The 14,320-nt window shown below is 39.7% G+C and overlaps 1 protein-coding gene across 3 annotated transcripts in view; it reads right to left on the reverse strand.

Annotated features, from left to right (window-relative positions):
• Nucleotides 1–4,003: 4,003 nt before the first annotated feature.
• The window catches only part of syt7b (synaptotagmin VIIb), an 86,051-nt gene continuing 75,734 nt past the window's right edge, over nt 4,004–14,320 (reverse strand). For all 3 annotated transcript variants that reach the window (XM_020098643.2, XM_020098644.2, XM_020098642.2), the window contains 6 exons: nt 13,648–13,771; nt 9,110–9,377; nt 8,808–8,977; nt 8,378–8,492; nt 8,003–8,202; nt 4,004–5,675 (listed from right to left, as the gene is read on the reverse strand). In XM_020098643.2, the coding sequence (XP_019954202.1) occupies nt 5,571–5,675; nt 8,003–8,202; nt 8,378–8,492; nt 8,808–8,977; nt 9,110–9,377; nt 13,648–13,771 (982 nt within the window). In that variant the 3' untranslated portion in view covers nt 4,004–5,570. The remainder of the gene's footprint in view (nt 5,676–8,002; nt 8,203–8,377; nt 8,493–8,807; nt 8,978–9,109; nt 9,378–13,647; nt 13,772–14,320) is intronic.

Here is a 14,320-nt window from a genome sequence, read left to right on the forward strand (position 1 = left end):
TTCTGTGTGTGTTGTTTTCTCTGTTTTACCACAAGGTCAGGTCACATGACAGGAGGATGCCATGTTAAACACCATGCACGTGTTACATAATGATGGTTTCGTTGCCTGCTGTGTCTGTTATTGGACACCAGATGGAAGCAGATCACTTTATTTCCAGTCAAACTGAAGCACATGCTCATCTGTGTGTCTGTGGCAAATAGGTCACCTGTAACCTTCACATATATCACATGTGCTAAATCTTTCATGCAGGTTACAGTGTGAACATGTCAGCTGACATATTTATTTGAATGGTCATCTGCTGAGAATCTTAATGCAATGATGACAAAAAAGTAAAGATTGAATGAAAGGGATATTAACCTTGGAAAGGGCGTGTGTTTTTATTTTAGCTTTGATAAAACAAAGCATCGATTAAAACTTTTGTGGAGCAGATTTGTAAATTAAACTGTATATGTTTTTGCTCACAGCCATTGACACAAGGTCGAATTTCTCTCCTCCACTGGATTGGTGTGTGCGTTCATGTTGACAATGAGGAAGATTTCTTGCCTCGTTGTGTGTCATGTCGGTTCACTGGAACCTTGTACTGAGAGCATAAGGGAAATGCCCTCTGGCCAGGAGATGTGCACAGAATCTCAAAACAGACGACAAGCCTGCTTGTGTACACCCGTTGAATTATAATGTGCATGATATACGACCAAGGTGTTACACAAACACTGCAGTGCTACACATATGACACAAATGGTCATGTGTGTTCATTCTAAATCCTTTGGGGAACATATGTTGAGTAAGAATCCCCATCTTCAATTTTTGTTTATTTCATCTCATCCTAAAATAGAGCGAGGTGATGTCAGAAGGGTTCCCCTCTGTGTGTTCTCTGCTCCTCTGCCATCTGTCTCACCAAACACATTAATCACCGGTGGCATGTACAATAGGTGCAGTCACTATTAAGGTATTAGTACTTTGCTTGATTAGCTCTATTTTTTTCTTGAATTTTTACATCATATTTTTGATGATTAAATGTTGATTGAACATATCTTGTATAAAAGTAGTTAAAACGAGCTACAACATCCATCAAAAACAATAAAATGCTGCTCATACATTAATGCAACATAATAAAATGTGCATAATAAGTCACAATGGGCATTTTGTTTGCAGAATAAGTATTTTTTAAATATTACATCAGTATATTTTTCTGCTCAAATTTCTGTTCATTCATTTTAGAAGGAATTCAAAGTCATTTATTTTTGATGGATTTTCACATTGTTTTATTGTTATAAGTAAAGGATTTATATATGTCCTATTTTCTAATCATAATACATAATAAGAATAAACTGTGACTTTGAAAGGTCTGAAAAGGATCAGATTGTGTAACCCAACAGTGTGTAAATGCTCTGCACTATAACTTACTCTTTATTTGACAGTATGTGAACCAATGCTGGTTGTCACAATTTCCTGCCTTTAAGAGAGAAAGAAAAAGAGTCACCTATGGATCCCACGGAAGGGGGATGCACAATTCACATATTTATTGCTCTGAGGGTTGTTTAGATTGTATATTCATCAGCTGCCCCCGCACACCCACTGTGCCTATCTGGAGCCCGGTGCTCCTGTCATCCTCCACTGCTGCTCGCTGTGTCGTGACAGTTCTCTGTTTTATCCACAGCTCTGCCGTCACCTTCAGCTCCCCTCGAATTTCAATCTCATGTTCACTGGTATCGTCTCTCTCTCGACCTCCACCAACAGCATCCCCAGCTTTCATCATGTCTTCCCATGTGTGCTGGAGATGAGTCGTGAGAAGAAGTGTTAGGAGACCTGCTCCTGCTGGTTGGGAGAGAAAAGGAAGGTTGTCATGTTTGAATTTATGAAGTGTTAGATAAGTTGACAGATCAAACATCGACCCTCTCTCAACATCACGCTCAGAAATGATCTTGTGTTGAATATGTAAAACATAATGTCTGGAGGCAGAGCAGCCAATTTCCTTAACTCTAGTTATCAATATATTTTTTTATGATTCATTAAATACTTTTAGTCCTATTTCCTACTGAAGTGCAGTCATTATTGGCCAGTAGAGGGCGGTATAGTGCGACATCCCCTACATGAGAAGAATTGCAGAGACCTTCTTTAAAAAATGAATATAACTAGCAAATAGGCCACTTAGCAACATATAATATCATTTAAATGAGTTAAATATTTAGTTAATTTACTGAATCCTGGGCAGCCAGAAGTGAACATGATTAAATTATTGAATAAAGTTGTTGAACTTTATTTTAACGTGAGCTTATTTTTATGTGAAATAGCACAATAAAGCCGAGGATCTGAAGACTCCACTGTGGAGCAACTCTCGAATGAATCTTTCTGGCCTGAAGACAGAATGTAAAACAAGCTTATAAAAAATTCATATCAATACCAGACCAGGAGCATTTTTGTTTTATATACACATTTATATTATATACACTGTACAGAGCTCAAAAAAATAAATGGTCGATATTTAACATTGTGCACTCCACAGATGTGTGACTACAAAGAGAAAAGGGAGTGAAAGAAGGGACTGAGTCATACCAAGGACAGACAGATATCAACATCCCCAGTAAATACTGATACTTGTTTCTCTTTTTTTCATACAGGACACTTCACATCATTTGTACAGTATATAAATTAAAATGTTGCTGGTTAACCTCTCTTTGTCTCAAGCAGAACGCCCAAAATCAGAAATACAAGCTTGTCCACTAAAATTTACCAGTGTTTGGCCAGTGATGAGTGTAGAAATATGATTCTATTTGCATTCCTTAAAACTGAAACATACCAAACCCTGACTGATATTTAAGCAATATTTAAGTTGCATTGCTTGAGGTGACTTTCATTAAGCCTTTGGAATGTAATGCTTTGTCAGCAGCACTCTCAGTAATGCCTTGTTTAACACACAGGGCCGTCAGCACAGACAGAAGACCGTGTTCCTGGTTATTTTGGGATGCTCCAATGCTTGGCTCTGACCTGAGATGTAGCTAACAGTGATGCAAAGAGGTGATGATTATCTCCTGTCACCTTTTTTTTTCTCTCCCCCCTCCCTGACACTCGGAAAGGGGGCACATATGGTGAGGAGCAAGGCGTGGCAGGGTTTATAAGGCACACACAGAACACTTTGTGCCAGAAAGCATGTGTGCACAACAGGGGTGTTGGGGGGGGGGGGCGTCAGCTGCGATGTGAGGGACCCACCCTTCGTTTATTTTGGCCTTGATGATCAGATAGAAAGCACAGATCGCACAAAATGTCAGTAACTGCTTCTGTAAAAAATCTGGTGTATGGCAGTCAAAGAAAACAGGCTTTTATCCGGGGTTGTTGCAAAGCTGGTTTAAGTGCATGTATAACAAATTTCCCTCAAACCAAACGTCATTTTAAAAACCACACATGAGCAGTGACCCTGCTATGAAGAGAGGTTTGTTCCAGCATCGTCATCGACAAGTGTAGTGATTCTTAAAGAATTGACAACTTAAAAAAAAAAAAACTTATATCTTTGTACATCTGGATTGTTTCATACTGAATAAAAACGGTAAACAATGTTGTTCTGTATTAAACTGACAAAATAGAACTCAGTGCAGATAAACACACAGAGGGACTCACAATAAATACAATCACACAAAAAAAATAAAAAGTTCAAATATTGACACTCACCCAAACACACACATGCACACAGCCAGTAGACCAAAAACAAACAATCAGTGGAATGTAGAAAGATTTTTCTCCCAGTTATTATTTCGTTCATTTTGTTTTCATTCATCCTCTTAGCACGCTCCTAAATGGGACTCGGGGAGGGGGAGGTCACATGCAGGCAGTGAAGCAAACAACTGGAATAAAGACCTGGATCAACTCAGAACTCTAACAATAAAGAATCAGGTCCATTATCTTCAATGGACTCATAGTGCTCTGTAACAACGAGTAAACTGAAGCGTCTTTTCCATGTTAAATACTCAGATAAATGCTTCTGACAGACACTTTGCAGAGTAGGTGACAGGGAAAGTATTTTTTTTTCATTTCTACATTTGATTTTTCAGTATGTCAACCCTGAGCAGTCACTTACCACTTCCATTCATATGAAAAATATGAACTAAACTGAGTGTTCACTCTTACCCTTGAAAATTGAGGTAAAAAAAATCAAACTTAAGCTACACTTTTTCCTTTTGTGATATGTGCTCAAATAATAATAAAAAACATTTTCAATATGAGATATACTGAAATTAAATTTTTATATTTTAGAAAAAAACCCTGGTTATTCAGGTTGGATGGAATTGGATTTCAACTGCTGTTTTTACTATTCTAGTCCTAGTCTAGACAGCAGTGATTTCAGGGGATCAAACACTCGACATGTACATAACGATGTCTGTCTTGTTTTGGGCTACTTTATATCTGGTGGACAGACTCTTTCAACTTGTGACCTCCCCATGTCTTCAGCTAAAATCAACACCACAAATTCTAATAATATGTTATTATCCCCATCATTAACAAGGGTTATACTATTTTTAAGAATATCTATAATTTAGCTGTGCAAGTCCAAACTCGCACACACACATACATACACACGCACACACACACTCTAACACACACACTTACGGAAGCTGGCTTTTTGCTTATTTTCAGTCTGGAAGAACAAGTTGATTTTCTACGTTCTCTTTTGAAAAAACAAAAAATAAATCACAACATTAATCACTTTTCTCTTTTTTCTGTCCTTCTGGTTTTCTTTTCCAAGAAAATAGGAAAGAATGTTTTTTTTTTTTTTTTACACTCATCCTCCAGGACCAGTGTTGAATGATCATGTTCTTATCCTTTTTTTTATTTGGAGAACTTCATTTGGGGTTACAGCACATCACCCACAGCACGCACAGACGACGAAGGGTTCCAGCCAAGGGAGAATTATTACAGAGGTGCCAGAGAAAGAGTGGAAAGTGAAAAAGATCAAACATGGGTTGAGTGACAGGGTCCAGTTCCATCTTTACATACAGGGCATCACTCTTCCATTACCTTTGTTGGTTTTCCTGATTTTTCAGGGTATGGAATAAAAAGTGACTGCAACTGAAGAGGACTTGAACAAAGAGGTGAGGAGCAGAGTCGTTGATTCCTCACTGCAACACCCGATGTAGGTGGTTAATGGATTGCATCCACACTCAGGTACATGTTTGAACGCAGCCCGCCTTGCCGCCACAGAGGATAGCTGGAGCATCAGTTAGATCCATTTTTGGTCATGGGTGGCAAGAGGTAGGCTACTGCTCGAATGTAGAACACTGAGAATGTTTGACAAAGTGGAGGAAAGACTCTTAAAAAGAAGGGCACAAGGAGGAAGTGCGTCAAGACATGACAGACATTTTTAAGTTCAGACCAATGGATAAAAGGGGGTTAGGTGGGAATCAGAGTTTGACAAGGGTGAAGTTTAAGGATGAGGTCACGAGGGGACATATCAAAGAGGCCTGAGAACAAAGAGATGACACACAGTTTCTGCAGCCGGAGACGGCAGTCAGAGAGTAGGGGGATATGTGCTGAGGGCCTGGGGGGAGGGACACTGTAGGCAGGTTTGGTCCCTTGGTCCCTCAGGCCTTGAGAGCGTGCCACTGAGCCACAGTGGTGCGAGGGTGACCCATCATGTCTTTCCAGTGCTTTACCTCTGCAGGGCCACTTTTCCACGAAAGGTAGATCTGTGAAAAAAAGACAGTCAGTGTAACTTGTGTAGTGTCACACAGAGACTGATGTTATTTGTAAAAAGCCCAGCCAATAAACTGTCGGGTATTACGTGGTAAAAAAAAAGCTCAGTGAGACTTAAGTCTAGCCCTGCTTTCACCGCTAAGCCTGCAACCACACTCAGTATTCAATTTAAAACCAGGACAGGAAAAAAAGCCATTAGAGGAACAGATTTCACTTGCTGAAATACTCTGAGAGACGATAATGCTGACACTAATGAAGATCAGACACAGAGTCTTTAAGTAATTCTCATGTAGAAAGAGAATCCAGGTCAGCACATGTCATAGAAAACTTTTGAATATCCGATGACTAGTTTCCAATGATGTGGTATAACAGGCAACATATTGTAACTGTACATGATTAGGACGGCAAAAAGTATATTAGCTGCAGTTACTTTGTAAAAGACGGTGTAGTTGTACACAGCTCAGACATTATTCTTACAGTGTGTGATGAATGACTTGATTTGAGCTTTGGGGTCTTTCCAAACAGAAACTATAAATCGTGTCAGGCTCTGTTCTCCACTATGTATCAATACTTGCAGAGCAACTGGTATTTGGTCATAAGTAAACAAATCAATCAGCACACACAAGGGCCTGGGCTTGTTTAGAGCTGAGTTGAGTACTGATATAGGAATCAGTAATGGAATTAACATTAATGTAGCTTAATATTACGAGTCTATACATTTCTAATGATTTCCTGGACGGTTTCCTGAAAAGAAGAAAGTAGTTTGGCAATAATTACAGCTGAAGCAGAGACAGTGATATGTTTACATGGACAACAGTATTCCAATGTTAAGACAATAGACTGAATAAAACACTGTCATGTAACTTAAGATGATTAACCTAAGAGCATACTTGGAATAAACAATTATCAAATTAAGACGTGGAGAATTCTGATCTTAGTTGCATCATGTGGACATGTACACGTCTTAATCACATTTTAACGTCTTATTGGAGATTTCATAGCATTTTAAACTGTAACATATGAATGGAATATTCTATTAGCAACTCATGTAAACATCACAATCAAAATAATGTTTTATTCAGAATATGGTCAATAGACAGAATTTTGCTGTCCATATAAATGCAGTCATTGTTTAGTTTGTGCACTTCAAATTCATTCTGATTAACCATTACAAAATGTTATTATGTTATATGTTTTTTCTGCCACCAAACAGGTTTCTTGTTGGAAGCTGTCCCTCGCCAAGAGCTTCATCAATTGTTGTATTTACGGGACAAAAGATATATGTCCCCTGAGCAGCATCACTTCTTCAGACAAACGAACAGGAAGTGATGAGACGGCTAGTCAGGACAGGGCTCGCTGGTCAGCATGCTAACTTTAGTAGAAACAAAGAAGTGACTGAAATAGAAGTAGCATTATTAACATCGGTGTAAAGGTGAGTAAAGGAATGAAAGTTGATGTTGAACCTGTAACGTTTCTGCTCGAATACAAGGCAGTTAATGCTCACGTTGGCTGTGTAGTAGCGAGGCTAATAGTAAAATCATACTTATAGCCTCTTCAAGCTAATGTAGTCTAGACTATTAGTTAGTGAACTGGAGCTCAACTGAATATTCATCAATGCGACTTTTTCTACAGGCAATACACAGATGAACATGAAGTGAAATATTAATGGTTTTATATCAGGAAACATTTCATGATAAAAGTAAAAATTTTCAGAATTAATAAATTACAGAAAAAATAGAGCTTTAAACTAACTAAGCATAAAAATAAAAGCTGATACTGACATTGGCAACCCAAAAATTCAAAGGCTTTTTGCCTCTCTCAGCCTTGGTGATTGCAATTGATCCTCGAGGATTTTTCTCAGGGCAAACAATGTGTTTTTCTAAAGAGACCAGCAGATTCATCATAACTGAAAAGTTCAGCTAAAAGCTGACAATACTACACTAATGTGCACTCTAATAAAAATACAATTTCTGTTATTGTTCAGAGAGAATTTGGAAACATCTTCTATATTTAATGATTTTAGGGGATAACATTTGAGAGCAAGTACCTGCGTGTGCCTGGATTTCATTTTGGCCATTGGTGTTAATCTCTGGTTCACACGCAGAATGAAGCATTTTCAAATCTTGTCATTTGTTGTATTCTAGATTTATTCATTTACAGTTCAGAAGATTGGTCTGCATGTACCAGCAGGGGTCAGTAGAGACTGGCGATCAAAAGCGATCAGCTGGTGATGGTCTATCACAGAGTCAGGATAATGTAGAGGAAAAGGAAGACGAGGATAATGAAGAAGAAGAAGAAGGAAGAAGTGGGAAGGAGATACCTTTCCAATGACATCATTGCGACTGAGCCTGTCCTTGTCCATGACGGTTATAATTATGGTGGTCTCCCTCAGCACGTGGGCAGGCACATCAAAGGGGAAGGACTCGTTGAACACGGGGTTCAGACAGCGCTTCATTACCACTGTCTTCTTCTTTTCCACGCGCTTGTCCTTGTTCATCAACCACACTTTTACATATGGGTCTGTGGAGAGGCAGAAGCACATTCATGTTTACTATAATTTAATGCATTGTTAGGTGCTGTCGGGGGCTTATTGTTATTTTCTAACAGTAAATCATGTTGTCATTTTTATGTTGAAGTTGCTGTAATGTAGAAGGTCAACGTTAAAAGGACACAGGAGATGAAGGAGCATCTTTACCAGAAGTGCCTCCGATGTCCATGGCTTTGAGGTTGCGGGCTTTGATGATGCTCACAGTGATGATGTTGGCTGTGGGGTTGTAGCACAGAGACACCAGCAGATCCCCTCGACTCCCCTAGTGAAATCATACACACAACAGCAGCCGATTGTTTACTTTTTTTATCCCCTTTTTTCCCCCATTGTTCTCCGTTCAGCTGCTTACTGTTTATTTTTTGTGTCTATCTCCTGCTTTCTGTGTTCTCTCCGTCTACCTGTCAGCCTCCTCCATATTCCCTTCCATCCCGTTTCCCACCAGCACCCCTAGGAGCATCACAGCAGCCAGGAATGACATCACCCGTTACATTCTGTCCCATCGTCTCTCGCTCTCCCCCTCCCCCCATTCCTCTACCTCCTTACTCCCTTCCCTCCCACCCCCTTCTTTCTCACTCACGCTGCCATCACTACATGGTTTCAGCTCCTTCCAGAATGTCTGCATGTTGGCCAGGTCCAGCTTGTTGAGGGGGATGGACACCTCTCCTATGGGGTCATTCCTGCTGAAGCGGTCGTAGTCAAGAACCTGCAGGTATAGGGTCCTCTGGACCACCTTATCGTAGGGGAACCCTGAGAGAGAAACGGACACAGCACAGTCCCAAAAGGTCACAGTGAGGCACATGGAGAAGAAAAAGCTTCAGATGTTCTGTGAACACTCTTAAGTTAATGTTTAAGGTTTTATGAAAGCTTCCTCCATCAAACCTTCAAACAGGAAGGTCTCATTCCAGTGGGGGTTTAGATTCTTCCTCTTCACTTTGGTCTCCAGTTTGTGCTTCTTGTCCGGCAGCAGGTAGAGTTTGACAAATGGGTCAGAGGTGCCGGAAAAATCCTTGGCAGGCAAATCCTGGCCCTTCAGGATTTTGACGGTGAGGGTGGAGTCCTGAAAACTGTAACCAACGCTGAACTGAATACGTCCCAGCTTTTCACACACTGGACCCTCGTGGTCATCTTCCTCGGAACCTGGAGACAACTTAGAGGCACAGGAAACAAATGTTACTTTCTTTTGATTTATTGTCAGTGGTTTAGTTGTTGATAGATTGTAATGGAAGCATATACATGGCTTATGGGTATATATTAGTTTTTTGTTTTTGTAAAAGCTGGGTTTGATAAGGGTCAGTGTGTCCGGTCCAATGCTATGTTTAAAATGACTCCCTCTTTACTCATGTATACTGTATTTATAATCTGACATTTCATTTGAGAATAAAAGTTCAGAGTGTGTAAAAAAATACAATCCTTTGCAATAGGTTTCATGTTATAGATGTGATAAATCCCTCTTATGTGAAAATACATCTGCCGATGAAGACTCAAACTGATGATGATTCATAAGTGTCTGAAATCTCAATTTACTGCTCAGCGCAGAGTAAATTAGTAAGAGTCTATTATTCTATAACAGAGAGCGGTGAATGATTGAATGAGCAGCAATGAAAGTCCTCAGAGTCATAAAAGGTTTGAACAGCTACAGCTCCATAGGAACTGAGCACACTCATACTGTGGATATGGACAGTATGATGTGGTTGAAAGCTCCACAATCAAAGAAACAAGTGAATTCTGAGATTCTGCCATGAAGTTGAATCAACGCCTCTGAAACTAAAACTGAACGTTTGAACTGTCATGTAGATATGGATATATTGCAGCTCTGATGTATTAGTTTTAACTATAGACTGTACAGAAAGATGGACAACATGTCTCTGCTTCCTCCCACTATCCGGAAAGCCGTAAGCCAAAATATCCCAGACATGAACGCTGTCATCTTGCGTGATATTGATCAGGGGATAAAGCCACGGTAGCAAGGTCCCACCAGTTCACAAGCTCGACCAATCTCAGCTTTCAATCATGACGTTTTACCCTGTTTTCATAGCATCAAATAACTGAGGGAAACCAAACTCTTAGGTTTGGATCGACTAACATACAGGAGGTGGAGTATATGAGCTATACTGCGACCTGCCACCAGGCGGTGATTGAGACATTTGGCTTCACTTCTGGGGAGCTGTCATGTTGACCAAATATATACATATATACCTTCAATGGTTTTAACCAGGTGAAGCCACTAAATGGGGAGCAAATTATAAGGATATACAAAATGCAGTCCTATAACAATTGCACTAATTTCTTACAAGACAACAGGGTGAAACTTATTCAACCTTTCAGGTGAGTTGGCAGGTAATATCATATATCACAGTCACAAAGTAACTTAGACTCCAGTCCACAGGGGGCACTAATTCTACACCTTAACTTAAAAATACAGCTCCTGACTGGCCAACTAGGACAGTGTTATGTCACGTGGCTGCTGTACGATGTGCGACCAGGGCACAAAGTGTCTGAAGCAGTGTGGAGATGAGAAGCAGATAATCTGTTGGTCAGACCCTCTGACTGATGGTGCCGTGGCCCGGAGGGAGGGAGGGACACCAATCTAGTTTTAAAAAGTGCTATCTGATGGAGGAAGAGCTGGAGGCATCACTCAAAGAGCAGTTCCAGAAATTTAATATCCAATTCCATATTATCCCACATATTTCTGATGGTGCTGCTCAACCTCATTCTCCATGCTGAATATGATCACTTTTCATTATGCAGTCCTCCACCCAACAGCTGGCCTAAATTGCTTTTCTCCATTTTCTGCATTTGGGCACTCTCTCTTTTTCTCCTCTCTTTCCATTAACTTCTTAAATTCTCCTCTCTAATTTCTTTTTTCACTGAAAACCAAACAATCCACATGCAGTCAATGCAAATTCTGATGTAGCGTATAACAAGTCTGCATCACATTTTAAGAACAAATCTAGAGATACTCTTTATACTTGTTGTGTTGGGGTGTGGTTATGTGCTGCATTTGTTTAAAGTCACAAATATCATCAGGATAAGGATGCTAATTTCTATATTCTTTTATTATCAACAAATACAAGACCAAAAGACCCAATCCACCAACAAATAGATTTTTTCATCTAAAGGTTAATACAGCATATTCCTCGACCTTCATTGTTGTCCAGAAACTATTGAGAACTCACAAATGAACCTCATGTTGCGCGGGCTGACATGTTCCTTCATAACAAGCAATGTGAAGTGGACAGTAGTTTATTCAGAGAAATGTTCACAGAAACATCTGCTCTGTACCTCAGACATTTCCTGAAATATTGTTGAAGATGCTGACGAAGATGTCAACTTGGAAGGACAACAAAATTCGATTTGATTTGTTGTGAATACATCTGACCCGGAAAATCCCCTGCTGCATTCTCCATATGTGAAAGACCAAGACCCCAGACCCAATTTTCCAATCATTTTCCAGAGTGACAGGACCCCCATCCTATCCACTGCCAGCCCTTTATCACCTGAGACACTGAAGGGGGTTGGATGTATATATACTGTATACTCTGACATCCTTTTTCTCAACACAGCATCTGTATACAGCACCATTGCTTTTCCTACTTGAGTGGATGTGGCTCAAAAGTGCTGGATGGGTATTTTCAGCATGAAAACGAGGGTTGTGTAACATATAGATGCCTTTGGAAAAACTGCCCGAATGAGTATTATCATTAAGCACCACCAATGTGAATTCCTCAGACACACCATGAGACCCACATAATTATACATTGCTCATACCCATCTCTGCCATATTCTCACAGCACCCACAGCACTGCATGTTCTTTCACAGCTAATTACCGAACCTCGCTGCATAAGGCCCCTGTCCCCCTCCCCTCCCAGACTGTCACTTCAGGGTGATGATTACTGTACGTTTCTGTTCGCTGAGATACTGTTTGCTCTCTGAGGATCTACAGGTGGTCGAGTGGGATGAAGAAAGTTCTTTTTGAGTGACGAAAGACTTGGGAGGAGGAAATGCTTCTCATTGGATTTCAAGCTATTGAACTGAAGTGCGTAGGCTGTCTTTTCTCACCATGTTCTCTAGAACCAATTATAATTCTATACTATAATTCTTCATACAGAATCCTTTCAAAGGAAAAGTCTGGATTATTGTAACTTTGATTTTATTTTTGTCACTTTGACATTAATTTCTGTGTGTGATGAAATTAAAACTTTACACTTTTTTGCACCATGGTAAATAATGTGATCAAGCAAGGAAACACTTCAAAATTAAATAAGGAGTTTGGTCTCTAAATAGTGATAGATTTCTACAGCAGACAGTTTCACATCTATTCTATATATTCCAAATAAGTTTGGCTGAGTTGGTGTTTGGCTTAGAACCCACATGATTGTCTGACTGCTCGTGTTTCACATTTGTTTCTCTCTTTTTTTAGCAATGTTACCATGTTTCCAGAAACTGAAACACTGACATATTAATTAATTACAAATACTGTAATAGATGTCAGTATTTGCTACCTACTGTATAAATCAATACTGGCACTCATCACTTCAGTATGTCAATTTTCTTTGCAATCAAACAACTGAGATCCAAAACCGCTAAATCTGAAAAGCGGAACTGTGAATTTATAAGATCAATCTTTAGTCACCTGCCACGTTTCAATGAATTGTCAACATGAACTTTTATGCCATTAACATTACGGTGGCACTGAAGTGCAAATAACAATAGCATTCTCGGCCAAATGTGTTTTACAATCTTAATTTTATATAATTTCCATGATGTATGTCTGAGCGAACTGTGGTTGTATAAACTTATCAGCACAACTGACCAGCTCAATAATGACTCTACATAAAACAACAGGATTAGACACAAGAAGTTAAAAACAAAGCAACACAGATATAATGAACATTACACAACATGTCCTGCTAAATTTATATCAAGCCATTATAACCAGTGTTTACAGTGTTTAATTACTAATGAGCTGAAGTCCAGTTTTAAGGATTTTACATTACTTCTCCCTCATTGGCTCATCTTCCACTTCCTTGTCTCAAGGTCTGCATGTAACATTCATTTTAGATTAGGAGAGATGATGTGAGGGCACCATTCAAGTCTCTCAGCCATCTCATTTATTGCTGACAGCAGCCTTCCTCCTCTTAATAATAATAATAATAATTGCGACAATTGTTGCGAATGTCTGGTGGGAGGGAGTTCCAGGGGCGGGGGGCAGAGCGGCTGAAGGCTCTAGATCCCATTGTGGTCAAACAGGCAGGTGGTATACTGAGGTAAATGGAAGGAGAAGATCTGCTCAGTGCTCAGTCCTCCCTCTTAATATAGACGATCTCAGCAAAGCAGAAATAAGACACACAGCAGACGAGGTAATGAAGTATCAATAAAAGGTGTCTCATGGGGCTGTGTCAATATTGCGCGTTACCATGAGCATGTCACTGGTGACTGAGTTGGCCAAGTCAGAAACAGAGGAGTTGGCATCGTGGCGGCGTCCACTCTCATCTGGGGTTTGACCTCTGGGGCTACTGCCTGATTTGTTACCTGGAGTCCTGTGGAAATGGAGAGAGACACACACATATTAATAAGCATGTGTCCACACACTCTACGTTTGGCCAAACATTTACAATTGAAGGAAATCTTCAGATCAAGATTCAAAACTTTATTGTCCAATAATGGAGAAATTAATTCAAATGTATCTTTTCACTTGTGTATTCCACACAAAAGAATAAAATACAGCACACTTTTCACTTTCCTGTCAGAGTTAGATGTGAAGATTGAAGCCAATTAAACATCTAATAATATAAATATGAAGCAGGAACTAATAATTAGACGCAGGCTGGCAGGAGTCACTAGCCAGTTAGTCTAGCATGAAAACTGGAGACGGGGAAACAGCATGGCTCTTGTTTGTTTCCAGCCTTTGTCCTAAGCTACAACAACAGAGTGCTGGTAACAGCTTCATATTTACAGTATAAACACAGGAGCTGTATCCATCTTTTCAACTGACTCTTGCTAAGAAAGTATATAAGTGAATTTGCAGAAATGCTAAACCATTGCTTTAATGCACTTAGAATCAAGTAGCTAGACATTGTTAAAATATT

The sequence above is a fragment of the Paralichthys olivaceus genome, chromosome 1 (assembly GCF_024713975.1).
Source record: "Paralichthys olivaceus isolate ysfri-2021 chromosome 1, ASM2471397v2, whole genome shotgun sequence".
NCBI classification, from domain to species: Eukaryota; Metazoa; Chordata; class Actinopteri; order Pleuronectiformes; family Paralichthyidae; genus Paralichthys; species Paralichthys olivaceus.